Source organism: Erithacus rubecula (genome assembly GCF_903797595.1).
Source record: "Erithacus rubecula genome assembly, chromosome: 3".
Classification (NCBI taxonomy): domain Eukaryota; kingdom Metazoa; phylum Chordata; class Aves; order Passeriformes; family Muscicapidae; genus Erithacus; species Erithacus rubecula.
The window spans coordinates 59,655,717-59,682,506 of record NC_136689.1 but is presented as its reverse complement, the minus strand read 5'-3'; the positions used below and the strand labels follow the sequence as shown (position 1 = coordinate 59,682,506).

At 44.9% G+C, this 26,790-nt stretch overlaps 1 protein-coding gene across 2 annotated transcripts in view; it reads left to right on the top strand.

Annotated features, from left to right (window-relative positions):
* The first annotated feature begins 3,414 nt into the window (after positions 1 to 3,414).
* The window catches only part of E2F3 (E2F transcription factor 3), a 40,890-nt gene continuing 17,514 nt past the window's right edge, over positions 3,415 to 26,790 (top strand). The window contains exon 1 of one of the 2 annotated variants that reach the window (XM_079300476.1): positions 3,415 to 4,050. In XM_079300476.1, coding sequence (XP_079156602.1) covers positions 3,727 to 4,050 — 324 coding nt within the window. In that variant the 5' untranslated portion in view covers positions 3,415 to 3,726. The remainder of the gene's footprint in view (positions 4,051 to 26,790) is intronic. The other variant, XM_079300475.1, reaches the window with a different exon arrangement.

Genomic DNA, 26,790 nt, shown 5'->3' with positions numbered 1-26,790 from the left:
TGAGCACAATCTGATCCCTCCCTTCTCAACTCTTCCTTTCATGACTGTGAAATCAAGCTCCAAAATGCAGGAAATTAATTACTTAAAGGTTAATAATTAGCAAACTAGGAGGGTTTGTACAATGTCAGTTCTACCCCTCACATGCATGCAAAATGGCATGGTCTTTTATTATGTGGACATTTTTCCTGCACAGTTCTTCATTCAGTATGAAGGATGGGAAAGTCTCATGGAGGAAATAGCTGTTGAGTATTTACTGCCATCATAATTATTCCATATGGAGGGCCATACATTGATTTGCCATCTATTCCTATTACAGTCTTTCTTAGAGAGAATTTTCACTTAGGAATATTTTGCAGTCTCCATTGTAGCATTGTTCAGAATCTTCTTCATGGGAGAAGTCATGTTGGAATCCTTCAAGTCAGATTTAACCATTTTAACATCTAGACAAAGGTTTTGTTAATGCTTCCACTACCTGAAACAAGTCAGAATTCCACAGAAAGCAATTCTCATTACACATAATGTTCAGAGCAAATGCAGCCTTTCCCCTAAATGACACTGTGTGGGTAAAATTGCTTACCATCACACTGATAAAAACCATATTCACAAGGATAGCAGGATAGTACCATAGAACCATACTCACAAGGAAAGATAAATCACAGCTGCACACCAGCCCTTATTATTGTATCTCCTAAGCCTTTCAGTTCTGCAAGGTGTTTTCTCTGCAACAGATACCTGGAGAATGATATCCCTTTAGGCAGCAATTTGTTCTTTATAGACCAACAGAAGTCCTTGGGCCTGCAATTAGCTTCCTTTATGAAGCTCTCTGTACACTTTTTATATGTGTTTTAATTTCCACTTTCTTTAGGTTCCTTCCATTAGCTCCAGCAAGTGAATTGAACATTTAACAGGTCCCAGTGCAAACTGAAATATCTGCCAGAGAATTGTGTTTTAAGAAAAAAAAAACAAAAAACAACATATCTCTTTTCCTACAACATTTTCTGCAGATTTCAGTTTATGGATGACAAAGTTGTCGTCAGATGAACCCCAAGCTTTTTATTTGAAGATTTTTCACCAGCATCCCACAATCACAGCATAACTCTACTTCAGAAGACAGGAACATACCACCCTCTCATTCAGATGATATGGACCCTGTCTCCTGGCCGTCCCTTTTGGCTGTTGTGCAATTTTGGGACTAGCTTTTAACATCTGGTTACAGACATAAATCTGCAGGAAGGATTTATTTTCTATTCTTATGTAAAAATAGATGTTGTTTTTCTGGGTTTATTGCAGTTCAGTTGAAGTGTCCTTCTGAGAGTGTTTCCCTTACTACTTGAACACTTCTAACCTTTCTTATGCAATAAGCCAGACCCTTTCCTTCAAAAATAAAAACAACACACAAAGAAGCAAGATAGGATTTAACTGTTAATAGTTTAGCTTTATTTCAACTACTTGACTTACACCCTTGACAAAGTAATGAGCTACTAGGAAATTAGATGATGAAAGAAAATTCTGAAGTGTGCCATCATTAGCCCATGCACTGTCTGTTTTACTCTCTCTGTTTAACTGTGCTTTGTTTCTTCTCCTGGGATCCTGGCCAGTCTACTACATCTACACAGATCTTCTTATACTCTCGTTTTTGCTATTCTTTCTCTTTAAAGGACAGCTCTAAGGACTCTATTTTTGACTCTCTCATTCTGCTGTGGTTTTTTTTTTTTTATTTATTGCTTTCTTTCCTTATGCTGTAATATCATGGCCCAAATCTCTCCATCTTGCAGGATCCTTGAAACCAATGTAGTGCTACCATTTCCATACATATAAAATAATTAAATCTTTGAACTATAAGCACATTGTGGACAAGCATTGATCCCAAATTATCTAGATTAAATTTAATATTTCCTTAAAAGTTTATTACCCTCTTTACAGAGGAAGAACAATCTTCTGTGACCTTTTGTGTATAAGGTCACCACTACCATGTCCTCTTCCCCTAATTTTCCCTGTGACAAAACAAAAGTCAACCTACAAAGGTTTCTTCTACAAAGAAGAACGCATTTTCCTGACCAGGTTTTGTTTTCTGTTTTCCTATGGATTCTCTCCATGTGGTATCTTTCCTAAGGTGCAGAGCCCAAAATTGCATGCAGTGAATTAATCAAGGCTTTTTCAGTGCCAAAGAGAGCAGAATTTACTCCTTTAATGGAAAACATGCCCAGAATGGAAGATACCCTTATTTAATATGCAACAGTATTGCACCTTGGCCATCTACTTTGACTGGCCTGGGGTCGGACCAGGGGCTCTTCAGGCAGGGCTGAGGATTTGATAGAGCAACTTGTTCATGTACCTTCTAGAGATGGAAACACGGAAGGTTCCCAAGGAAGAGGATCCTTATCTGCCTGACTCAGCAGTGTCAGCCCGGACACGCAGTCTGCTAGGAGCGCTGGCTGAGGGAAAGGAGTGTCTGGAAATGAATCGTCAGAAAATGGGGCATGGCTGGTGGGTGCTGGGCAGCGTGGGGCATTTTATAAATCAAGGGGGAATGTTGGCAAAGCAGCTTAAATTCAGCGGGCGGGCCGAATTATCTTGGAGGTCTTTTCCAACCTTAGAGATTCTGTGATTCCAAGGGGGCATTCAGTTAAGTGGAAGACACTACAGGAAATTGAAAGAGCTTAGCGGGCATAATTCCACTGTTTCACCTCTTGGCGGTAACACAGACCATAATGGAAGGGAACATTTTGCTAAACGCTCACTTTCTGCGGGGGAAAAAGAAAAAAAAAAATAGGTGCTTCGGATGAGCTGATTTGAAAATTTGTGGATGCAGGCGTGTGAAGAAAGCGGAAAAGCCGTTCCCCAGCTACCGGAGGTGCCATTCCGCGCCGGGACGCCTTTAAAAGGCTCCATGAGAGCCTTCCCCGCTGGCTCCGAGCAAACCGGGACGAGAACTCGGGTGACCCCTTCCGAGCCGCAGAGCTACCGCGCGGGAACCGGCACCTCCGGGCAGCTCCGGAATCGCGCCCAGCGGGCGGGCGGGCGAGAGCCTCCCGAGCCGAGGGGAGTCCGGCGGTGCCGGTGCCGGTGTCGGTGTCGGTGCCGGTGTGGCGGGCCCGGGGCGGTGCCCGGGGCGGGGCGCGCGCTCCGTGCGGGAGCAGCTGTCACTGTCAGCGAGCCGGCGAACCGGGATCCCGGCCGCGCGCAGGGGGAATCCCCCAGCCTCGCCCCCGCAGCCAATCGCCGCGCCGCATGCAAATCGCGGCCGCGCCCGGGCCAATGGGAAGGCGCAGGGGCGGGGATGCGGCTCCCCCGTTGGACGGCGCGGAGGGCGGTGGGGGCCAATGAGGCGGCGAGGCGGGCGGGGCGCGCCCCGGGGGCGGGGACATGCAAATTTGGTTTGAAAAGAGGGCGGGAAATCCGAGTTTCGCGGGAGGCCCTTGGCGCGTAACCCGTCTCCTTTCCCTTCATTCATTGTCAGCAGCCGCCGCTTCCTGGAGCCATTTTCCAGCCGGCCCCACACAGCGGGAGCGGCCCCGCTCCATCCGCCGCATCTGCCCGCCCCGCCGCCTCCGTCCCCCCCCGGCGCCCCGCATCCTGCAGCCGGGGCCCCCCCGGCACCCGCAGCCCCCAGTATTTTGCGCGGGGCCTCGGGATCGAGGAGGAAAGGAGCTGGGAAGGCCGGGGGGGGAGGAGGGACGGGGGGGAGGAGGAGACGCGGCTGCGGGGACAGACCCGGAGGGAAGGATGAGAAGGGGACTCCAGCCTTCGGCCCCGGCAGCAGCGCCGCCGCCCGCGCCGTCCACGGACTCGAGAGCAGCCCCCGCCGGCTTCCCGGCCCGCTTTGCCGCCGGCACCTTCATCCAGATCCGCAGCACCGGCGCGGTGGCGGGGGCGCCCTGTGTTGTCTCCTCCTCCGCCGCCGCCGCTTCCCAGGCTCCCGGTGCCTTTGCCCCGGCGGCGGATGGGGGCCAGCCCGCTGGCAGCTCGCTGTACTGCACCCCCCACGGACCCGCCGGCAGGACGGCGCTGCTGCAGCCCGCTCTCGGCGGAGGCGGAGGCCGCCCCCCGGTAATTTTGTGTTTTCCCCCCGTCCCCGCGGGGAGGGTGAAGGGGACGGGGGGGGATCCCGCAGCCGGCCGGACCCGGGGGGCTGGCGGGGTGCGGGGGGAGGGCAGGAAAGGCGGAGGCAGCGCTTTGTTGCAATAAACTTTCCTGCCTCCTTCCCAACCCCCGCTGCCGGGTCTTATTGAAATGGAGAGGGGGAAAAAAAAAAAAAATAGGGGGGGTGGAAAAGAGGAAAAAAAAAAAAAGCGCTGGGGGATAATAATCCCCCGCCGCACGGGTGCAAGGAGCGAGCAGCCGGCGGCGGGGAAGGGCCCCGGTTCCCCGGGGCGGGGGGCCGGGCCGGGCCGTGCCCCGCCGGTGTCTCCGCTTCACCCCCGGAGCCGCCGGTGACGTCTGGCACACGTGCGCGGAGGCCGCGGCTGTGACTGGGAGCCGGGGCGGGCGGGGAGGGGGACGCCGCTTCCTCCTCCTCCTCCTCCTCCTCCTCCTCCCTCTGGCCTGGGACAGCCCGACCGCCGGCCGGCTGCCCCCGGCCCCCGCCGCTCTCCGAAATGCCCCTGCAGCAGGTCAGTGACTCGTGGGGCGGCGGCGAGCACCGACCCTCCTCTCCCCCCGCCTGAGAATTTAAGCCCCCTCCTTAAAATTTACGCGCACCCGCCCCCCCGCTCAAAAAAAAAAAAAAAAAAAAAAAAATTGCGCCTCCCCCACTCGTGGGGTTTTCTTTGTCCTCGCCGATTTCGGGTGCGCGCTTGGCCCTCGTGGGCTCCGCCGAGTTGGAGAGCGGGGGAGGGCGCGGGGCATCCCCGCCGGGCGGGGGTCGTGGGCGGCGGGAGGGGCTCACCTGCCCCCCCCCCTCCCCCCGGGCTCCACGACCCCCGCCCGGCGGCGTGGGATTGCTAAACTCCTTCCACCTCTCCCCTCTGGCCCCGGTGCGCCCCTGCCAGGGCAAAAGGGGTTCAACACCCCTTCTCCCCGCCCCCTTTTCCTCTTCCCTGCATCCAGTCGGTGATGGTCCAGGTATGGGATGGTGCTGTAATTCTGAAATACTTCTGGAAGAGCTTTGGGAGCAGCTGGGAGACCGGTGAGGATGGCATGGCTTCTGCAGGTGTTGGTTGCTGAGCTAGTGGTGGAAGTTTCAAGGCTCATCAAATCCCATACAAAGCTTTTTTAAAAATTATTATTATTTACTTTTAAAATAATAATCTTTGCTATAAAAGATTTTTTTTTTTTTTTTTTTTTTTTTTTTTGTGCTGTGGTCTTCAATATATCCTAATGGCACTCAGTATCAAGCAGGCTTCTTCAGGCCACTGTAAATATTTGGCGGTCCTGTGTGAAGGTTGATTCCTAGAAGGTGGGAAGGTGGTGGTAATTGAATTCAAACAGGAGCATATGTTACACGATGATTCTGGGAAGAAAAATTATACAGGTTTTTTTGGTTTTGTGGGAGGGATGTTGATGTCATAGGAACTCCTGAAATTTCTCATTAATGGATCCTGTAAGACTTTCATGTATGATTTTAGTGCTTTTTTTGTTTTTTTTTTTTTTTTCCTTTTTTTCATTTTGCTGCCCACCTCTCTAATGGTAGGAACTCCTGGCCTTAAAATCCTGGGAAGATTTATTTCCACCTTAAAGGTTTGAAACTGTGGAAAGTGATTTTGGCCTCTGCCTGCACAAAAGTCCTCAAACAAGTTGCGAGTTTGTCGTGTACCCTCAGCCCCTGTATTAACATTGGGGAGAGATGTGGGATGGGGGAGGAAGAGAGTGGTTAGGGCAGCAGTATCTACAGCCTCTGGCTGCCACCCTCCCATGGAGATAAGCCACCCATGGCACACACCAGGAAAGGGGCTGTGCATCCTGCTCTGCCCTGATGGCCGTGCTCATGTCAGTGCCCTGCAGGAACTGTGCTGCAGACCCATCTTTTGGGAAGTCAGGCTGAAGTGCCCTAGTGCTCTGCCTTGTGTGTCTGCCCTGCAAAGTGCTTGGCAGGGACGCTATCCGGCCTCAAAAGATTTCCTGGGACTGGGAGGTTAGGATGTTCTGCCCTTGGTTCCTAGCAGAGTATTTTTGACAAACTAATGTTGGGGACTGGTGAAAGGAGTAAGGAAACACTGGGTAGCTGAGGCAGTGAGCTCAGGCAAAGTAGCATCAATATAAATTTAGCTCTTGATTATTGAGTTGCAAGCAGTGGCTGGAGTCCGACACCCCCCAGCTGAAAACAAGGCCCTGCTATGCAACAGACTGTAGAGAGGAGTCTAAAATTTGGCCAGCACACCTGCACTGGTTAGAATTATGAAAATATTCTTGCCTTTCAGATGCACTGCAACTGCACTGGCAACCCACCCATCACTTCCAAATATAAACTATGGTATGACTTGAAAAGAGTACAGCAGTATAGTTTAGGCTGTGCAGGGAGGTGTTCAACTGACTACATGAGCAAATGAAAAAGGTTCTTTGGCCCAAGTAAGCTGCTTCCACTTGGGAATTTGTTATTTTATCTGTGGTTAGGTATGTGTAACACTGCTGGAAAAACCTTGAAAAGTGGCCTAGTCCATAACAACAGGCCTCTCCAGCCCCACACTAAGGAGAATTTGCACACTCTTCCATGTCCCAAGCAGGTGTCTCCACACTGTCCAAAGCCACCTCCTTGCCCTGTTGCCGCCTGTCGTGGCTGCGGGTTGCTAACCAGGTCCTTGTACCCTGGAGAGCCCTGGCTCTGGGAGGCTGTCACCCAGCCTGCCTGCCCTTTCAACTCCAGGGGCTTCTGCAGGATTCCTGGGGAGTTCACAGAACGTGCTACCAGGTGGGTCTGAACCCCTGCTATGGCTTAAACACCAGCAGTATTGAAGAATTAACCCTTAACAACCATCATCTTGCACCCCTCGGGAGAGCCTGAGCCTCTGGAGACAGGGTCAGTGCTGTGGCAAGGGGCCAGTTGTCCTGCATCCTCCCGTGCTCTGCACCTTCTGGGGGCTGGTGCCTTTTCCCTTCTGGAATCTCAGGCTTCCCAGGATGGAAAATTAACCCTGACCTAAATAAATAAAGGTTTTCTGCTGGGCAAGCAGGTTGAACCAGCTAATGGCAGGTCTGGGAAGTGCCAGGGACCATCAAGGGAAAGTGGTGGCCAGGGATATGGCACAGGAGTTTTGACACCACGCTGTTTTCGTGTCAGTGAGTTCGTGAATGGACTTGGATCCTCATGTGACCACAGGAGAAATTAATGTTTGAGGTACCCCAAAAGCCTTCTCGCTGGTGTTGCCTTCTCACTTGGTGTGAGAAAGTCACTACCATTTGCACTACCCTGTACTCAGGAATGGGGTTGCTGTAAAAGCAAGCTGCTCAAAATGTTTCTAATTCAAATAGTAGAGAATTTCTTACTGTCTTTGGGTTATAAAGATCAGCCTTTAAGAAGAGGGCCATTTTCTTAGCCATGAGAAAATGCTTAAATGGAGACACCACCCACATGTTAAGTCCTTTTTAAAAGGGGCTAAATCCTCTTAACAACAATATCTTTAGAGAACTCCTGTGGCCTTTAGATGACATGAGCTGTGGAGAGGCTAGTTCGGCATACTTCAGAAGGGGGCAGGAGGATTTACATTTCCAAACTGAATACTTAGTACCTCTCTCATTTTTTCTGGTGGTTTAGAAATTACCTCTTCCTTCCTCCCATCTTCTCAGCAAGACACAGCTGGAAAGGGAGGAAAAATGGGGTAACCTCCAGTCTTTCTCCTAGGTGTTATGTAAAGGAGCAAGCCAAATAGGACATAAATAATGAACAAGGATTTAAGGTATGGAAGAAGAACGTGTAAGTTGCACAAAGGAAGCAGGCGGTTAACTTAGCAGCTTTTCTTTATTTTGCAGCAATGAAAAGGTTTGTGTGTCAAGACACAGGTGTTTTCGTATTCAGACCTGTTTTCTTTGCCTGATAGTTGGTGTTGTTAGAAATGAGTATGAGTCTGGGACCTTTGCTTTTTTGAATAGCATTTAAGGGATTTTCTTTGGTTCGAATCCCTCTCCTCCAGCAACACACTGTTGTGAGCCCAAGGAGGTACCTCGTGGCCCTTTGGGTGCAGCTGTCTGATACGAGTTCAAAGTGTGAATCCTGATCTCCCTTGCCACGCTGACAAACACCTTGTGAAAAGTGGGCATCCTAATAAAACCCTACAGGAACACAGGAACAGGCTGTAGCTTGCTGATGGCTTCGCTATCCTCATGCAGAGTCCAGCTGTGCTGGTGTGGCTCCATCTGCACCAGAGCTCCTGAGTATGGTAGCCCCAGGATGATAAGGGCTTTTGGCAGGGTTCCCTGTACAGCTGAGCTGCTCAAAGGCTTTATTTACTGTTGCTGGAAGGTGTAGGCTTGCTTGTCCCTCCCTGTCTCCTCTGTATCGTCTCCTTTGCTCTGCCTATGGCCAGACTGGGTTCTTCCCCTACTACAGTGCCTGGGGAGCATCTGGCTGTGCTGACAGGTTGGGGTTTTGCTGCTTTAACGAGCCAGAAGAGGTGGGTCTGGGCACTAGGTCTGACAGGCATCCTGGGCCCAAGATGGGGTGAGTGAGAAGGAGGGAGATGGGAACTTGCCCATGCAGTGGTGTTAAATTGTCCCAGCAAGCCTCCATTTTATGATGTTCCATTTTATGACTTGTTCTTTCTGTGAATGTATTTTCCTTGTACCACCAGTCTGCTTTCCAAAAACTGGGTAGGGGTCACTTTATGACGTGTTTATTCTTCTGTAGAGGATGTTCCAGCTGCTTGAGCAAATACAGGCATTTTGTTTCCCCTCATTTTATACCAGGTATGTTCGTACTATTCTGTTAATTTTTACTATGTCTTCGTCTGTGAGTATGCACCAGCATTTACAAGGAGAATAATCTTTGAATTTAGGAACAGCTGTATATTTTGCAAGATGAAGGGTTCCCCCACTACTTCTCTATGACTGTGGCAAGTGTTTCAGGAAAGAACACGGGGAAGGAGGCTTGCACAGGAAAGCCCTTTGTGTGCTTCAGGACAGCACTTTCTTGGTCAGGGGTTGCAATGGGTTTTATAGCAACCAGTGGCCAGAGATTTTTGTGATCCCTGTTTGAGTCTAGCTGTAGTTCTGACCTTGGGTAGCAACAAGTTCTAGACATGATTTAGCTATTTTGCGTGAAAAGAAAAAACTATTTATTTCTTGCCTTACTTTCTGGTTTCTTTTTTTCAATTTGAACTGTCTATAGTGTTCTTGGGTGATCCTAGATATTATGGTAGGGAAAAATTATTTTCTGCTATGTTTCTCTGCACAGTTTACGATAGATTATCTCCTATCTTCAGATGTCTTCTCCATGCTGAAGAGTGTCAGACAATTCATTTCTCCTGAATTGTAAGCCATTAATGTAAAGATAAAGGTGTCCTTTTATGAAGAAACCACATGGGTGTGAAAACAAGTGTGTCTGTGAGTTTTTACTTGTGAAACTTCTGTGGGCTGTCAGCTTTGAAAGATGTTTGAGGTGTTCGGAACACACGATGGACTCATTTTGCAGAGAGCCTTTGAGACCCAGCTTGTTTCATGAGGTCTTAACCTGGCTCTGGGGAGGGGAATGGGAGGTGTAGGACAGAGGGAATCAGTAGGCATGGCTGCTGTGGGAATAGCTTGTTATGAGATGCAGGTTGCCAAAAGCAAAGTGAAGTAGCACCACTCCTCTTTGGAGCACAGTCCTGTGTAGGTCACTAGGCTGGGGTTGAGGGAAATTCAGCCCATCCTTCCTGTTCAGAGCTCCAAGGATGAGATTGGTGCATGTGAAATGAAGACAGGAGCTTATCTGGGTGGCTTCAGGTATGGTATCTTTCAGGCTTCCCTTCTGGAGGTGTCTGTTTTGCTGATGGCCGTGGTTCTGGTGGCAGGACTGGGAAGGTGGCTCAGGCTTTAGTCCTGGTTTGTGGGGGAACTGCCTACTGAGGATGAGTTGGAGATACTGACTTTACTTCCAGTAGGTTTCTTGCACCAGTGGTGGTAATGAAAATCCAGCTCAGTGTTGGATCTTCAGCAGATGGAAAGCTTAGAGTAACTAAATCTCCAGGTTTTATAGTCTCTGCAAAAAAAACTCATTTAGAGCTGGCAGCACTGAGTGTGTATATGGAGGTAACTCTCATCCTTACAAATGACTAAGTTGGACTTCAGGCTTTTGTTTTGGCTGACAGAGTTAATCACTTCCTGCATTATTTGTCAAAACCAGGATTGTGTTTGTAGTTTTGGGGAGAAGAAACTCTCATTATGTTCCCTGGGGTCAGTGGTGTGCAGTGAGAGGGAGGCTGCCCGTGCCTCTGGGATGGGGCTGCTGCAGCACTGGAGGTGCTGCTGGTGAGGTATTTGGAATTTGTTTCAATTTCAGTTCTGTTTGAAGACAGGCTTGGCAAAATTGCCCAATTTATCACATCTTTAAAAAGGAACTATTTAACTTCTGTTTTCCTCAAGTAAGTTGGTCCAAAACCACACTTGGAAGTACTGTGCCTGGCATGGGTGTCTTTTAAAGTACTATGCTGTCTGCTTGGAAGCTGCTGCTATTTGCTGGATCTAGTGGCATTCATGGAGTTCTTGATGCCTTGTGAGCTCAACATGACCCGTGGTAAATATTTGCATCTGCAAGCCCTGTAAAGGGAGAAGGCAGGAGCTTGACTAGGTGTTGATTAAGCCAGAGCTTAATGAAAATGGCCTCTGTTTTGTGGTCAGAAAGTACTACTTCATGGGTTTTAGCATCCCTTTTATACATACATGAGTGCACAGCAAATGTGCTGGTAGCTATTTGCAAACTGAGCTTGCCTAAGGTTAATGGTGTGTGTCATGAGTCTCCTGTCCCACTTATGAATGTGGACAGTTGTTGACCTGACCTGTGACAGTGTGAAAACTAAAATGCTAACTCTGTCACTGCTGCAGTGCATGCCCTGCAGCTCTTGGGTGTTTTGTGCACAAGCTTTTGGCCTAGGACTAAGCTTGGAAGGCAAAATGGAGCATTAAAGATAACCTTCTCAGAATCAGCTGGCAACTCTTCTCTGAGCGTGCTAAGTTATGTGGGCTGATGTGGCTTTTCTTTATTCCTGCCTCTAAAAGTAAAACCGGGATCCTGTTTCATTGCTTTCTTTGAGGAGGAGACTTAATTTGATCACCTCCAGCTACCTTCAAGATTCTTCCAGCTTGCATGTGGCTGCATTTAGGCCCAGAAGTGCCCACTACCTAAGGCTGGTGGCATATTCATGTGTCTCATTTCAAGGGTCTAGAACCTGATTTTTCAGCAGATATGGGCTGTTTCCTGCGATGCTCACTTGCAGTACTGCAGTTGTTGAGTCCTTGGTATCTGGTGCTTTCTATGGACAAACCACTGTTAAAAACAGAGGCTGCTATTATTTTGGCTTTCATTTTTAATTTTTATAATGAAATTTTACAGTCCTGTCACATAGACCTTGCAAGTCACTAGTTGTTTCACAAAAATCCATGAAAACTTTTAGATAAACATGTAAAGAACGATTTTTGATAAAGATAAGTTGTAATGGGAATCTGGACAACAAGAGATGTTGCTTAGCCTTGCCTGCTTCAGCTCCAGCATTCCTGCTCTGAGTTGAGGTATGTCTGTTGGTTATGTATGCATAGATTCTAAAAGTAGTTTTCATTAATGAACTTCTTGAAAGACATTCTCATCTTAACCATGCTATTCTGGTTTGGGGTTTTTTGCTTGTTGTACAGCTGTTGGTTCAAAGGTTGTTGCATATTGCATAACTTAGTGCTAGAAATGGGGGGTGGGGGAAGGAACTCATTGGCAAACTTCCTTCCTTGTTAATTAAGGTGACATTAAAAGTCTCTGGTTTAGGATTCAATGCTGCACACCATGCACTGCAAGAATCTAATTCTTATATATCGTGTCAGTATCATTGTCCATTCTCCTAGTTCTCTCTGAATATAACTTTGTCTTAATTTTGGTTCTACCCGTTAGTTATAAAATCATACTAAAATTAGAGTGCAGTAACAGATACTTTTTTTTTTTTTTGCAAGCCACTGAATATGCACTGTAGGATTTTATACTTTTTACACATTTTAAAGTACAGATGTAATTTTAGAGTGAAATACTTCTCCATGGGGCGAGTGTACTATGCTGTCTAAAAGCTTAGCTTTTGAATTTGCCTTTCAAATGTTTTTCAGAAACAAACTGACAATGTTGCTACCATCCCTTCTTCCTAGACCCTCAATTTAAGAGGTATCATCTGGCAAATTTTGTATCTGGAAGTAAAAACCTTATCTCTTGGCCTTGCAATTATATTGGTGCAGTCCTTTGGGGTTGTCAATAGGCTTCTGACTTTCTGGATGCTACCCGAGTGTAAGCAGATAAGTATGTAAAAAGAACAAAATGATGCACAGAAAAGGTTTCATCTTGTACCATTTGTGGAATGGTGGTTTGTGTGTCCCAGGTTGTCTACCATGGTTTAAGCTGGGTATTGGGAAAATGGTCTCCATCCATATGGAACAGGCTCCCCAGGGAAGTGGTCACAGCACCAAGCCTGACAGAGCTGAATAAGCCTTTGGACAGTGCTGTCAGGCACATGGTGTGATTATCAGGACTGCTCTGCAGGGCCAGGAGTTGGACTAGGTAATCCTATGGGTCTGTTCCACCTCGGGTTATTCTATGATTGTTAGTGGGTAATGCTTCTAAACTAAAGGATTGTGGATTTAGACTAGATATAAGATGGTTTTTACAGCAGAGCTGATGAAACATTGGAAAAGGTTGCTCAGACAGGTGATGGTAGCCATTCCTGGAAACGTTCAAGGCTGGGTTGGATGGGGCTCTGAGCAACTTGATCTAGTTAGATGTCAGTGCTCATTGCAGCAGGGTTGGACTAGATGACCTTTAAAGATCTCTTTCAACCCAAGCTATTCCATGATTCTATAGGAAAATGCAGGCTCTAAGGAGCAGATCTGAAGGGTTTGCTGCATTCTCTGAGTGCTTCTGTAATGGAAACTGGGCTTTCCTTCACCTTCTGCTTGGGTGTTTTTAACATCTGCTGTTTTTAAAGTCATTTTCCTACCAGGGACATTAGAAATGGAATTATATGGAATTATAATGTCTTGAGCGATGCTAGTAACCTAATAGTGCCTTCAGTACTTGTTTTCTCGTGCTGCTAATTCTGGAATTAAATGGCAATTACCATGTATATATGCTGGTGCTATTTTGCCTTGCCAGCGTTGTGTTTTTAGACAGCGTTGGTCCCACACATTGACAGTCAGTTTTTTGTCCCCATACAGTAAGCTAGTTCACACTTTGTCTAATGTCTTCGCATAGCGGGAATTGATGCTGGTTACAGCTCTCACAGAAGGCTTTTGTGTGGTGATATCTGAAAGCTGTCTTGTTGGAGCTTTTATCAAGGCTATTGCAATGAGGCCATTATCCCCGCTCGTGGAAAACATAGATATTCGCAGAAATTTTTATAGCAACGCTTGGTAAGTGTCATGCTGGGACAGAGCGACAGCGCTGGAGCTGCACAGAAATAATACCCGAGGTGGCAGCCGTGTATTATCTGTCCCTGCAGGCTTGGGGACAGGGTGGGAAGGGAACCCCGCACAGGGCAGACGGAGGGTGGTGATCAGGGCTATCGCCGGCACGAATAGTCCTGGCTGCCGGCTCAGCAGAATAAAGTCTCACTTTTCATGGTAAGAGTTTTATGGGGTGGCTCTGAATAACCCAGGTCTGAATTGCTGCATAATGCTTCTGCACCTCGTACTTTGTTGGGTGGGTTGTTTTTTTTTGCTTTCTGCTGTGTGGTATCTGTGACCAAAAAGTGTCTCTGGGGAGTTATGTAAAACAGCAAGTCGGGTGAGAGGAAGCTGAAACTTCACAACCCGGCTGTAGTACCCTTAAGCACAAGATTATTTGAGCCAGTAAAAAAGACAACTTACTATTGAGGTGGGTGCAGGGAGGGCATTAAAGATTATAATAGCATTTTAACAGGCTTCTTTGTCTCAACAGTGGGTATTTCACTGGGTTTATTCTTTCTTTCCCTCAGGAATTAGGGGTCTGGGTTATTTTTTTTAATTTGTTTTGGGATTTTTTTAGTGAAATACAGTGTCCCAAAAGCATAAGCAAGTTGCTCATTTTCTTTCCATGGTTTTTAATCATAAGAGCTGCCTTGATGATTTTTCCCACTTCAAATTAGCAGTTTATTTATAACATGCTAATGTTCTGCATGCCCGTCAGTATTACTGTTCTGTCGTGCTGAGCTGAGAATTGTTCTCTCAAAAACTGACACTGCAAAGATGACATAAAAGAACATGAGAAATTGCCTGTGATAGAGAAACATTCAGGTGGCTTTTGGTATGACTTTAATTCACGCTTTCTATAAAATCATTTACATTTCCTTCCTGATTTCTATTGCTAGTCACATTCGTGTTGCTTGGTTTTATTTTTGCTTACCAAAAATAAATAAAAAATGCAGACCGTTGGCTTTTGGCATCCTCGTTACCCTTTCATTCTGCTGGCAAAGTTCTCTGTGATCGTCTTCCATGCAGTGTCACCAGCTGCCTTCTTGGATTGCAGGCAGGGGAATGAGGAACTTCAGGGGGTGTTTCCCCCTTCCTGCAGGGTGCCTGTGGAAAGCCTCTTCCAGATCTAGGGGTTAGCAGCATCCTTCCCAGTGGTCCTCTGCTTCAGCTGCTCTGCAGAAAGGCAGGGGAGCATTCGAAGCCCACACTGTGCAGTGTCTTGTGCATGGAAAAGCAAAGGGCAAAATAAAAACACATCCTGTGAGTCTCTGTACTTGGAGCCATGTGCTTTGTAGGTGTTTGCAAGAGAGATGGCAGAGAAAGATGCAAGATCGTTCGGCAGCCTCCTGCATTGTTGTGACCTGTTCATCTGTAAAGATGCTCTTCATGTTGCTGCTGGTCTTGGTGCACTGAAATCCTTACCCATTCTCATCTTGGTAGTGTTGTGTTTGCTGAATATGTGGGAAGTGAAGGCAACAGCAGTGAGCAGGTTGTGTGCAGTTGGTTAGATATTAAACTTAGGTACAGCCTTCTGTGTGCAGAATTAAGTTAGTAGTTACAAAGGAATCTTTTCTGTGGTATTTGTATTTTAGGGGGACAGAAACCCCTTTTGCTGTGAAAGGGAATGTGTAGGGAATTCCAGAGACTGACATATTTAATTTAGAGGAGAAAAAAAGGGAAGAGAAAAGGAGGCAAATCCCCCTTATTCAGAGCCATATGTTCAAGATACTATCCTTAGTGTGATTTATTTGCTTCAGAATTAGGAAAGAGGGTTGCTAGGAAAAGTAAGATGCATTCCCTTCTTTCACCTAAAAGAATTTTATAAGGGTGATTACAATCTCCCTCCTTTTCCCCTCTGTCCTAGTCCTGGAGAATAATCAATTTAGCGATAAGTCAGCAAGCAAAAATGTAATTGTTCTCATCTGCAATGCAGACACTAAGATGGACTCCTTTCTCTAAAGCCAAAATCAGGTTTTGAAGTGAATCAAGAGTTATCATTGTGTTTTCAGTAAGAAAGGATCAGAGTTCCAGTCTTTTTCATTCCCCTTAAGATTTGTGCAGTTTGGGGGGGTTTGACTGCCCTTTCACTCTTTTGATGGCCTCTGCCAGTTTCAAACCACTTCCCTACTTCTCCAAGATGGGGAAACAGCACCAGTTGTACTGGACAGGGATGATATCTGTTCCAAGTACTTCATTTGAAGTGCAGAAATGTGGCTTTCCCAGCTGTTCAAAGAACTCAGTTGCTGCAGCATGTGAAGAGCAGGTCCCAGACTCTGCTCGTCCTGCAGCAGAGAAAGGGGGAATTGCCCTCAGACTTTGCAGGGACAAAACTTGAGGCATCTGTGAGGTGCTATAGTATATCTAGCTAAAAATATCAGATACTTGGGCTTGCCTTATTGGCTTGTTGAAATGGAAATAGCCAACAGATCCAAAACTTTGTGTAATGGTGTAAGAGGGGTGGCTTAAAGATCCCAGCAAAGATGCTTGTCCGCCAGAGCTACCCTGCCTTTCCTACTGAAAGTGCAAGTGTGGTGTGCCTAGAAGATTAGGAACAGCCTGCTTGCCTGTAATGGACCTGAAGGTTTGCTCTCCTCCTGAAAAGCCAATGTCAGATTTTTTTTGTCCAGATTCAGCCCAGTCTCTGATTAGTGTTGATCAAATCCTATGAAAATGTATCGTTCCTTCTGCTGCAGAGTAATGCTGAACGCCTTCTACAAGTACTTCACCTCTGCTTGAGATGATGCTTTTTGTCCTCATTGTTGCTCTGCCTCTCCATGACTGTGTGGATATGGAACAGGTGATCTTCCCAGCCAGAACCTTGAATTAAGAGTATTGTCATAGTGGGAGGGTACATTTTAACTGGCTGCTTGCATCTCCTGTAGCATGATGAAATTCCATCAGTATTTTCACTAAGCATTTTTATCCAGAATATCCATTTTAATAAAAGTGGTTTTTTTAAGTTCACTATTAAGATCTTTAATCTTAGAAGGCAGGCCAGCGAGGTGATTCAGGTACAGAGCCTTTTAGAGTCACAATCTGGAATTTTTTCACCCTAACAAGGCAAGGTGGCGGTTTGAGCACGTGCCAGTTTGCCTTTCCAGAGCTGTGATACAGCTGAACCACAGTGGAAATCTGGAACCGTAACAACACTGCTTATAGGAAGTTTGACTCCTTGCATTTAACCACAAATGTGGTCAATGTTAGAAGAAGCAATAGCAGAGGGGAAGAAAGGTGGTGGTATTTGATTAGCTTTTTTTCTCTCCTTGTTTTCTGCTGTGAGGAAAGAGTGATAATATTACTAACTGATGGTTCCAGTTTCTTCCTTGTTGCAGTTTGTGGATACTCTTAGGGTAGATATGATAAGACTTGCTTTCAGCATTTTATACTCAAGTCACATGCTGTTCAACAGTTGTGCTGCTTGGTAAACTGCTGGGTATTTCTGAAGACAATGACATGGCAAAGGGGATTAAATACCACGTCAAGATTCTTCAGGTGGTCACTAGCTTCATGCAAGGATTGAAATGCAAAGCAATTCAGTCATGATGGATTTCTGCAGGAGGTTATTGAGAGATAGAGGTCTTCCCATTGGCTCTCACCATCGTGACCTACACCAACATGGTGTATTCATTCAGTTCAGCAGCACGAGAATGGCTGTCTGTCTTGGACACTAAAATGTCCTGCTGTTTCCTATCTGTTCTCCCCATCTCCAGCTTTGAAGGGCTTGGTGGGCAGTATAGAGGGTTTGTGAGCACACGGAGGAGTAGCTATGGCTGAAAACATCCTCAGTTCATGGAGGAAAGCCATGTTTCCTTAAACTGGGAATCTGCTCAGTACAGTTTGCACCATGCCTCGTATGCTTGTCTTCAGGCCTGGACCAAGGCTCCCAGGCTACATGTAATTTAATTCAGTGACAGTGATGGGAAAGAATGGCTGTGCTGCTCTGGCAGGTACAGCTCCAAACAGGGCTTTAATGTGACTAATTGCTAATAGGTGAAAGTAAAGAGTTGTGGTCTTGCATGAAAGATAGCAACTGGGATGGCTTCTACAATCAACAGCTGCAGCAGCCGTGGCTGAGAGTCTTGTGTTGTGTAGCTTATGAAGGTGGGAAGGCTCACAAGGCTTCTGGTCAGATGTGTGGTAATGAATGCCAGTCACAGGCAAAGTTGGCTGAGGAAGGGTGAGTTTCATGACTGCACTCCTGGCAAAGTCTCTTTCTGCCCCTCAAAAGGAGAGGTGGAGCCAGCCTGGGTGGTGGTGAGAGCACCATGCTACAGCAGAATTCTGCCTTTGTGACCAGAATATACTGCTGAATTCCAGCTTTGGCTTAAAAGAGGGTGTATCATTGTTATTGTAAGTATACCTCCACTACAAACTCAACTAGTGTGGAACTAACTCTGAAGACAGCCTGTAACTCACAGGGCTGTGAAATAGGAGTTTCACTTTAATCTTGTCTGTTTTCAAACATAACTATTTTGTTATTGATTACTTGTGAAAAAGGTCTGATGTATTTATCTCAATCCTTGCACATGCTGCCCACTGCCAGTAGCCTCAGTTCTCCCCTCAGCAGCTGCCAAAATTTCCATCTTTCTCCCGATACTTTCTTTAGCACCATTGTGCATTGAAATGCTTGCAGGATAGCAATATGCAAAAGCTGTGCAGCATTCCTGTTTATCTTGGAAGTCAGTGTTTTACACAAGCAGCACTGTAACTCTGCCATATTTACTTTCTTGTATTTAATTCAATAAAATGTATTTACCTGAAGTGGACACGAAATTTCCAGTTTGCGGTGGGAAGCGTAGGACCAGGCTGCAGAACCCGTTCCAAGTCAGGACAGAGTGTCTGAGGGCTCCTTGCCAGTGCAAAGCGTGGGAGGAAAGTTGGGAATAAGACGACTCTTGCTGCTATCATCAGCAGGCTCCTGTTGAAAGGGTAGGAGTTACAGATGTCAAGGCAAGACAACAGGTTTTTGTGTTTTCTTGAATTTTAGACTTCCAAGACAAACTGATGACTGGCAAAGCAGGTTTCGTCCAAGAGTGTCTTTGCTTTAGTTTGGATAAGAACTTGCAGTCTCAGATAGTGAGATGTAGTCAAGTGTTCTGGGGTAATCTTAGCTTTGCAGTTTGATTATAGTTTAGAATTGGGGTTGGGAAAACAATTAGTTTAGAAAATGAGGTTTCTATGGGAATCCATCACACTTAAGGATTTTCTAGCAATCTTGCAAGCCTGCGGGCTGGTGGAGGCTTCCCACGGCTGCCTCAAGTTACCTTACCTCTTCTCCTGCTTCTAAGAGAACAAGGCTGTCCCTCCTTCCTATCCATTTATTGTTGAGAGAGGGCATCGTCCACAGGCTATTTTTATTTCTATTCCTTTCCATAATTATATGTAGCTTTTCTAAATCTGTCTGGATGGAAAGCTCTCATGTACTTTTGAAGGGTTTATTTGATCTTAATTTAAGAGTGTCTCATGTCCAGTTGTGAAACTTGCTATTTTAGTTTGCCCTACCTACAGCTTTTACTAAAACAAGAGGAAAAGGATGAAGAGGAGAGACCAAAAAATGTGTGTGAGAGGAGGGAAAAACGACTCATAAGTGGAACTGCAATTGAAAATGTAAAAGATCAAGATGTACTGATCATAAGAGAGAAAGTTATGGTTTGTGTTAAGAAGGCACAATTAAACCATATGGTCATTTATCTTTTGCATAGATTAGGGTGCATTTGGGGAGGAATTCATGGGCCTGAATTGAGCAGATAGATTTCTTCTCTCTTCAAAGTTATTTAAAGAAAGGAATTTTTAGTGCAGCCTTTAATAGGTGATATTTTAATGCTAGATTCCACTGGAAGACTTCCCCAGGCTTCTGGAAAATCCCATTTAGCTGTATTGCCTACGGGGTAGTTCTAATAGCTGCATGGTTGTACAGCAGGACAGGCAGCAGAAAGGGAAAGAGGGAGAAGGCCACAGTACAAGAAGCCAAATGGACTTTCTCTGAACTTTAGGCTACAGTGGATAGAAATTAAAACTCATGAGTAGATGCACAAATTTCTGCTTTCAATACAGCTGTTGTCTCATTTGCCCTCTGCTAACATTCTGCTCTTCCAACCTTGTGCCAGCGTCTGTAAAACTTCCAGAATACTTGGGATGGCCAATAGTTTTGAAATAAACCTTTCTGTAGGGTTTAAGTAGTGTGCAATTATGAGGATGGAGTTATTCTGTGTATACAGCTCTGCAAAGACTGCCTGTGGTGTTTCCAAAGGTGTTTACCACCAGTAACCCACAGCCAGCTCTTTCTACCTTCACCCTTCTTCTCCCAAAAGTTAGAAGTTAACAAAGGTATAACTATCAGATGCGTCAATGAGGCTGATGGAAAATATGTTTAATTTTGTAACGTTTTTTGATTAGCAAAACTTTCAATATTAAATTGGGTCTAAAAAATGCCCAAGTGGCTGGAAAAGAGTCCTTTAGATTGATTCCAGTGAGTATTTTCACTAATCCCAATACGATGGAGTGCTTTCATCATTGTCACAGAAATAAACAAAAAAACTGTTACTGATAGTAATTGCCAGCAGAATAGTGAATGATAATGGAGCTCTCACAACTTGCTCTGTAGGCACATTCAGACACACTGTGTCTTTAATACATCCCAAGGCAAAGTTGTATGCCAGAGCACAGGGAATGCAAGCCATGCCTTATGAAAGGGGGCCTGTCTCCTGGAAAGCAGCACTTCTGAGAAGTCTGCAGTGGACAAGCAGCTGCACACCAGCTTCCAGCACAGTGCTGAGAGGTGATGGCTCTGAGGCTTGCATCCTGGCATGTACAAAAAAATGGACAAGAGTGGGGATACTTTTGCCTCAGTCAACAGTTTTGGTGTGACTGATACCCAAAATAACATGTGTGATTCAGTAACAGTCTGTGTAAGGGAAAGGTCCTGAAATTAGAAGATGCTGTTAAACATCTTGAGCAGCATGAATTATTTGAGGTCTGAAGAAAATGCCCTTCAGTGCAACTTAAGCAATATTTTGCTTATGAAATGGATATTAAGGAGTGACTTGACTGATAGGAGATACAGAATTGGGGACAGTAATTGATACAGCTGATGGTTGCACTGCTGTCCAGAGAGACCTTGACAGGCTTGAGGAAGGGGCTGAAGGAGCCTCATGAAGTTCAGCAAAAGGATGTGCAAAGTCCTGCCTCTGCTGAGAAATAATTCCAGGTAGCAGAATGGGCTGGGACAGACCTGCTGTAAAGCAGCTCTGCAGAGTGAGATGATCCTTTCCCTCTACTCAGCCCTGGTGAGACACAGCTGACATGCTGGGTCCAGTTCTGGGGTCCCCATTATGAAAGGACATGGACATACTGGAGCAGGTCCAGTGAGGGGCTCAGAGCATCTCATATAGAAGAAGAGGCTGAGAGAGTTGAAACTGTTGAGCCTGAATGGGACAAAATGTGAGAGAGTGAAGGAAATGGAGCCAGGCTATGCTCAGTAGTGACCAGTGACAGGATAAAAGGCAATGGGCAATAACTGAAATGAAGAAAGTCCATTTAAACAGAAGATTATACAGCAGAGGTATGCTGGTACAGGTCCCTTAGGCTGTGGAGTTGCATTCACTGGCCATGTTAAAATCCCAGCTGAATACAGCTCTGAGCATGCTGTTCTAGTTGCCTTCTCTTTGGGCAGCAACTGGTGGGCTAGATGATCTCCAGAAGTGCTTTCCCATCTCAGCCACTCCCTGAGATTATTCCAGTGTGAAAAGACTTCTTAGGTTGTTGAACTTGAGCATATGGAGAATTTAATATTGAAAGCTTAAACAATGCAAACTCAAAGTGAAAATTAGATTTTTTTTTTTTTTTAAGTGAGGGGAAAATAATGAGTTTGTGCCTTCAAGTTTTGACACAATGACTGTTTTGCTGTAATTTCTCTGTAGAGTTATGCTCTGTAATTTCAACTCTGAACAGCCTTGAGGTTAGCAAATCCTTCTACTTGCTTTTTTGGTAGGAGCAACTGTGTTTATGGTACTTCCTGACAGGTGGTTGTTAATTTCATTTGCATAACAAAGATTCTAAAATTGCATTCTTATCCTTGGCTACAATAGCACAGCAACTGGGTCTGTGATATGTAGGAGGTCATATTAGAAAGTCAGATTCTTTTCTTTCATCAAAGTGTAGATTAGAGAGAAAAATGCAAATTCACTTCATTTTAAAATTTGAGACTTCAGGGTGCTACTAATTTTTCTGGTGAAATAATCTCAAGGTGTTTCATTTAGGAAATACATTGCAAATAAGACAAGGTAGAAGGGACAGATTGTCTCTGGTACGGGTCAGTTTTCACATAGGTTCAAGTCTTTGCATGACTGTATGGACGAAGATTTTCTGCTTTCACCAAAGCCAAAAGTGTTAACTTTTTGAAAATACCCTATATAATCCAAAAAAAGATCAGCAGCTTTAATGTCCTTTCCCCTAGAAATTCATTACCTGTGATTCCCTGGAAAAACATCTGTTTTGGTTATTGTCCTGTAAATTAGGCAATCACATTTGGTTTAGACTGCACTGTGCATGACAGACTTTTCCTAAATGTGAAAAAAAAATTTAGTCTACCTAAACACTCATTCACTTCACTTAAGGCCTGCTGCCATCTTGTCTTTTTTTTTTTTTTTTTCCAATTCCTTCTCTGTCAGTGAGGATAAGTAAAACATCCTATTTGAAACCAGTTTGTGGTCATTTTGCCAGCAGGTTGTTCTGCTCCATGGTGTAACTGATGGATTGATAAAATACTGCCAAGGTAGAATGTGCATCACAGTGAAAGCTCAGTGCATTAGTTGTTCTTTGTGACATTACACAGCATTTAAAACCATCAGGAACTTGGCTATCTCTGTGCCATTTCAGCCATGTAAGCTGTTGCCAAACTGACCTGTGCAATAAAAGTAAATGCAGCAGCTGCCTACCTTGATGTGGGGAAGGAGGAAGTCATCAGTTTCTAGAGTTTAGCAACCCAGGCTAAGTGGAAACCAAGTTCAGTTTATAGTCCAAGAAATGTGCTGTGAAGAGAAGCCTTCTAATGGCAGTACCAGCTCCAGATCTAGGGTGGGGGAGGCTGTCAGCCAAAACTGGGGTCTTTAGGTCCCTGCTATCTGTGATTCTGTCCCTTGCTCTTTTCTTGTAGTCTTTTTATCTATTTCTGCAACTTTCTGCTGATCTGGAGCCTCCTTTCCGGCTGCTTCTAGGAATAGCTGCTTTTGGATATGTAAACCGTGTTTTCCTGTTTCTTGGGCACTTACTTATTTTTGTTACTCTGAAGTTTGGTATGTGGAAGAGGTTATTGTGTGAACTTCATCAAGGTTATGTAAGGAATTTTTTTTATGCAATGCTGGTAATTTAATTTTTGAAATAATTCTTAATTAACTTGCAAATGATAAATTGATCTCTTGTGCAAAGTCAGCATTATAGTTACTTGTAGGTGCAGAAATAACTTACCAGGGTTAATCTTTTTGAACAATGTTGAGACTTCCCTAAAGTGAATTAATACTCTCACAATTTAGATAATACACAGAACTGTCTGGTGTTACAGTAAATGCCTAGGACCCCATGTTATTTCTCATTTGTTTGACTCTGTAAATGCAAATCATTGCATCTCGCCTGAGTCTTCTGAATGTTTTTTGTTAACTTTCACAGTGACCTTTGGAAACTAGATAATATTTTTATCACCCTTAATGGATTCAAAGTCCATTTATTACTTTTGGAGAATCCTGCTGTATGCTTTTATACTTGGGTGAAACTGGGTTAAGAAAGTACTTCAAAATAAACGATTTTGCTGCTTAAGATCTGACTTCTCATTACTAATTACATTAATTGAAAAAATAGGTAGATCTAAGAGCCATTGTACCTCAGGCAGTGAATTGAAAATACAGAGTCAAGCAAGATTGGTGTTGGCCATTTCTAAAGAAGGAGTCACCTGCTTTGGGTATGTGAATTCTCAACACTAATGCTCATGTACACCCGAGTATTGAAAACTTGCTACCTTCTACTTTGTAGTTCTCCATAGTTTCTGAAGTGTTTACATACATACATCCTTTGTGTCATTAATTTGAAGTGATGCACTTCCCTTGGCACTGCTCTGGTATAACTTGGAATGGGTATTTTGTGTGGAGTGCAGGAAGGTTTGGGGTGCCAGGGTGGGGGGTCATTGTGAACTGCAGACATGTGTAAACGTGAAAACTTGCACTCCAGAAACTTCATCCATGAAATTGCACAGGCATCACCCTCTCTTGTAGGTATCCTGTATCCAAGGAAAACAAAGCTCAAGATGCTGTGGCTTAGGCAGGCAGTTTAGTGAATGAACTTTTTAAAGCAAGCCCAATCTTGCACCATTACAGAGCACCTAGAATGAGATAGCATTGATGTGGACTTGTAAGTGCTCCTCTTTCTCCTCACTTTTCACCTTTTATGCATCCAGTCTTATTAATTACATCTTCCTAGAGAGGTTTATCACTATATTCTGTATGTTTTGTAAGTGAGGAACAACACTTTTTCTGATTCCTATGTCAATATATATGCTTGGAATGCTGCTACTAATTTTTGACCTGTTTATCTAATGCTCTGTGGCATTTACTGGAATTTCCTACAAGGAAGTTCATCCTATTATATTCTCCAGCTCTCAGTGTCCTTCCTCCCCCAGTCTCAGGGCTTGTTTGTTTTATGGACAGTTTGGCAGACAACTGACAGTGTTTGAAAGTTTTACTTTTCTAAGTAGCTGTGCTAATTTCCACGCATAGAGTGGAAGCCACTCGGTGAAACAAATCCAATTGCAATCTTGTTTTGAAGTTAATGACTTTTTATTTTAAAAGTTATCCTTAAATACAAAAGACAAAAGTATCTCTAGGATGTATTTTGAGACTGATTTGCTTTGCAACGATTTTCCTTTAGGGTCAACTCTGAAATGATAGGATTTTCCCTTTGTCCAGTTGAAGTTTAGCCTTGCTAGTCAGGAAAGTCTCCTGAAGGGCTGAAACACTGCAAGCAGCTCTGATGCCACAGAGATGTTGTGCCCTATCGTACACCATGGGAATTGAACTCTCACTTCCTTATTTGGCTTACTTTGATCTCAATGGGTAACATAAAAAGTGGACTCATGTTGGTGGAACTGTTTGCCATGAGTTTGCAGGTTCAGCATCAGGCCTGCTCTGTGACAAGTGTGTTTTCTTCAAAGGATGTGCACGGTGAGAAATCACTGATGCAAACCACAACTGAAAACCCCCGAGTTCTGCTCTGGAGGCAGCAGCCTTGCTCAGGTGGTGCCTTTGGGAACGGGGGTGTGCAGATGGGCTGGGAGCTTGGCACCAGTTTATGGTATGGGATTGGCCTTAGAGCCTGCTAGTACAGGTCCAGCCTCACCACCATGGCCTGGGCTGTGCTTCCCAGGGAGTGGGAGGGAAGTGATCCTGCTGCATCCAGACCCATCCCCAAAAATCCATGGTCAGGATTCCACACTTTGGATGCTGGTTGGTTCTTCTGAGCTTCTGCAGGGGAGTGTTGGCTGTTTGTCATTTGTTTGTCATGACATTTTTGGGAAGTTTTCTCTCCACAGCTTCCACCTTAACCAAGGAGGTGCAGCTCAGCCCCTGGCAGCTTTTGGGATGAAGGGATTGCAGGGAGGTGTTTCAGGGTTGCTCAGAGACACATGCACTCCTCAGCATGGGCAGCTTAGCAGTTGAGATGAAAACTGGGTGCAGTTTCCTGAAAACAATTTTTCATATTTCAACATGAAGTGGTAACTGGAGCTTTCAGCCTTTAGTACAGTGCAAAGCCATTGCTTCCAGTAAGAAGTAATTGTTTCGTATTTGGTGGAAAAATTGCAATAAGAAAGATCTCAGATGATTCATTTCCTATGCAGCATAGGTGTAATTCTCTTGGTTTGAGGCCAGAAACGTGGCTTATGCTTTGGTTTATGTCTTGCACAACCGTTGTAATGTCCTTCCTCTTTTAGTGCTAAGAAAATACTAAGTACTGCAGCAGAGTAGGAAAACAAGATAAGCTTCACGTTTTGCCGCTTGCAGCTTTACTGAGTGCATGTCTCGTGGGGTGTGGGGCTGATGCCATGTCATTCCAGCAGACCTATGAGCCTAAAATGGAGTGATGTCAAACAGGGTTGTCTGCTTACCTTGGTGTCAGAATTATGTTAGTGTTGGTGACTAGGAGATAATCTGATCTGAGGGCAAGTCAGGTCGCATAACATATCAGAATGAAAATCAAAGGTAATTAGTACATCAAGATTATAATCTTCCTTCAGTAAAAAAACCCACCATTTTTCATTACTGTATTTCAGTACTTTGTTGATTTGGTTCAGGCCACTGCGTTTCATTTAAAAGCGGTTGAAGCTGTTGTGGTGTTGAGCCAGGCTGGTGATGGGAGTGTGAAGTGCTCACTGGGATGTGCAGCTCCACTAACAGAGGAGAAAGCTGCCCGTGCTCGCCTCTCTGAGTGCCTGAAAGCTGATGTGCTCCTTCCCTGGGTGCTGGGAATGGCTCTGTGGGATGTTCTGCAGCAGGGACTGGAGGCACTCGTGGAACTTGAATTGCTTCTTCCTGCACGTTCATCCTGAGAAGGGAAAGCTGCCCCTCACTTCCCCTGGCTTGCGTCCCACTAACAAACAAGAATTCGCCGCTGCAAATTGGCCACCCACATTTTAACTTTTCGGAGCTAAATCAAAGTTGTGTGGTTTCATCTCAAAGTGCTTACAGTTCATGGCTTCCTTGAGCCTGAGATACTTCTGAGGGAATCATGAAAATGGAAAATCCATAGAAATAGGATGGTTTAATTAGGCCTTGAAAGAAACTTCATCAGAGTAACATATCAGCCGTCAGCCCTCAGTGTCAAATACCTAATGGGGAGGGGCTGCATGTGATCAGAATAGCATTGTGATGTGCCTCTTATTGAATTATAAAACAAACTAAGACATATAAAAGGGATTTTCTTTTAACATTCATCTACATTAAAAACAATTTGACTGTAGCTAAATTAAAGAGTTCAATATAACAGAAGAATTTCCCTCAATCAAAACTATAATAAAGGTGATAACTTAGAAAACAGAAATTGCTATAATGGAAAGTACTTTTTGGTCCTTTGCTGTTTGGTCCAGTTGCTGTTTCATGAGAAGACAGTTTGGGGCTTTTGTGTTAGATTAGGGTAAACAGGATGATTTTTGCAAACTGTGTTTTCATTTGCTTTAAAAAGGTTCTTTAAATTTTACTTTAAATGCAA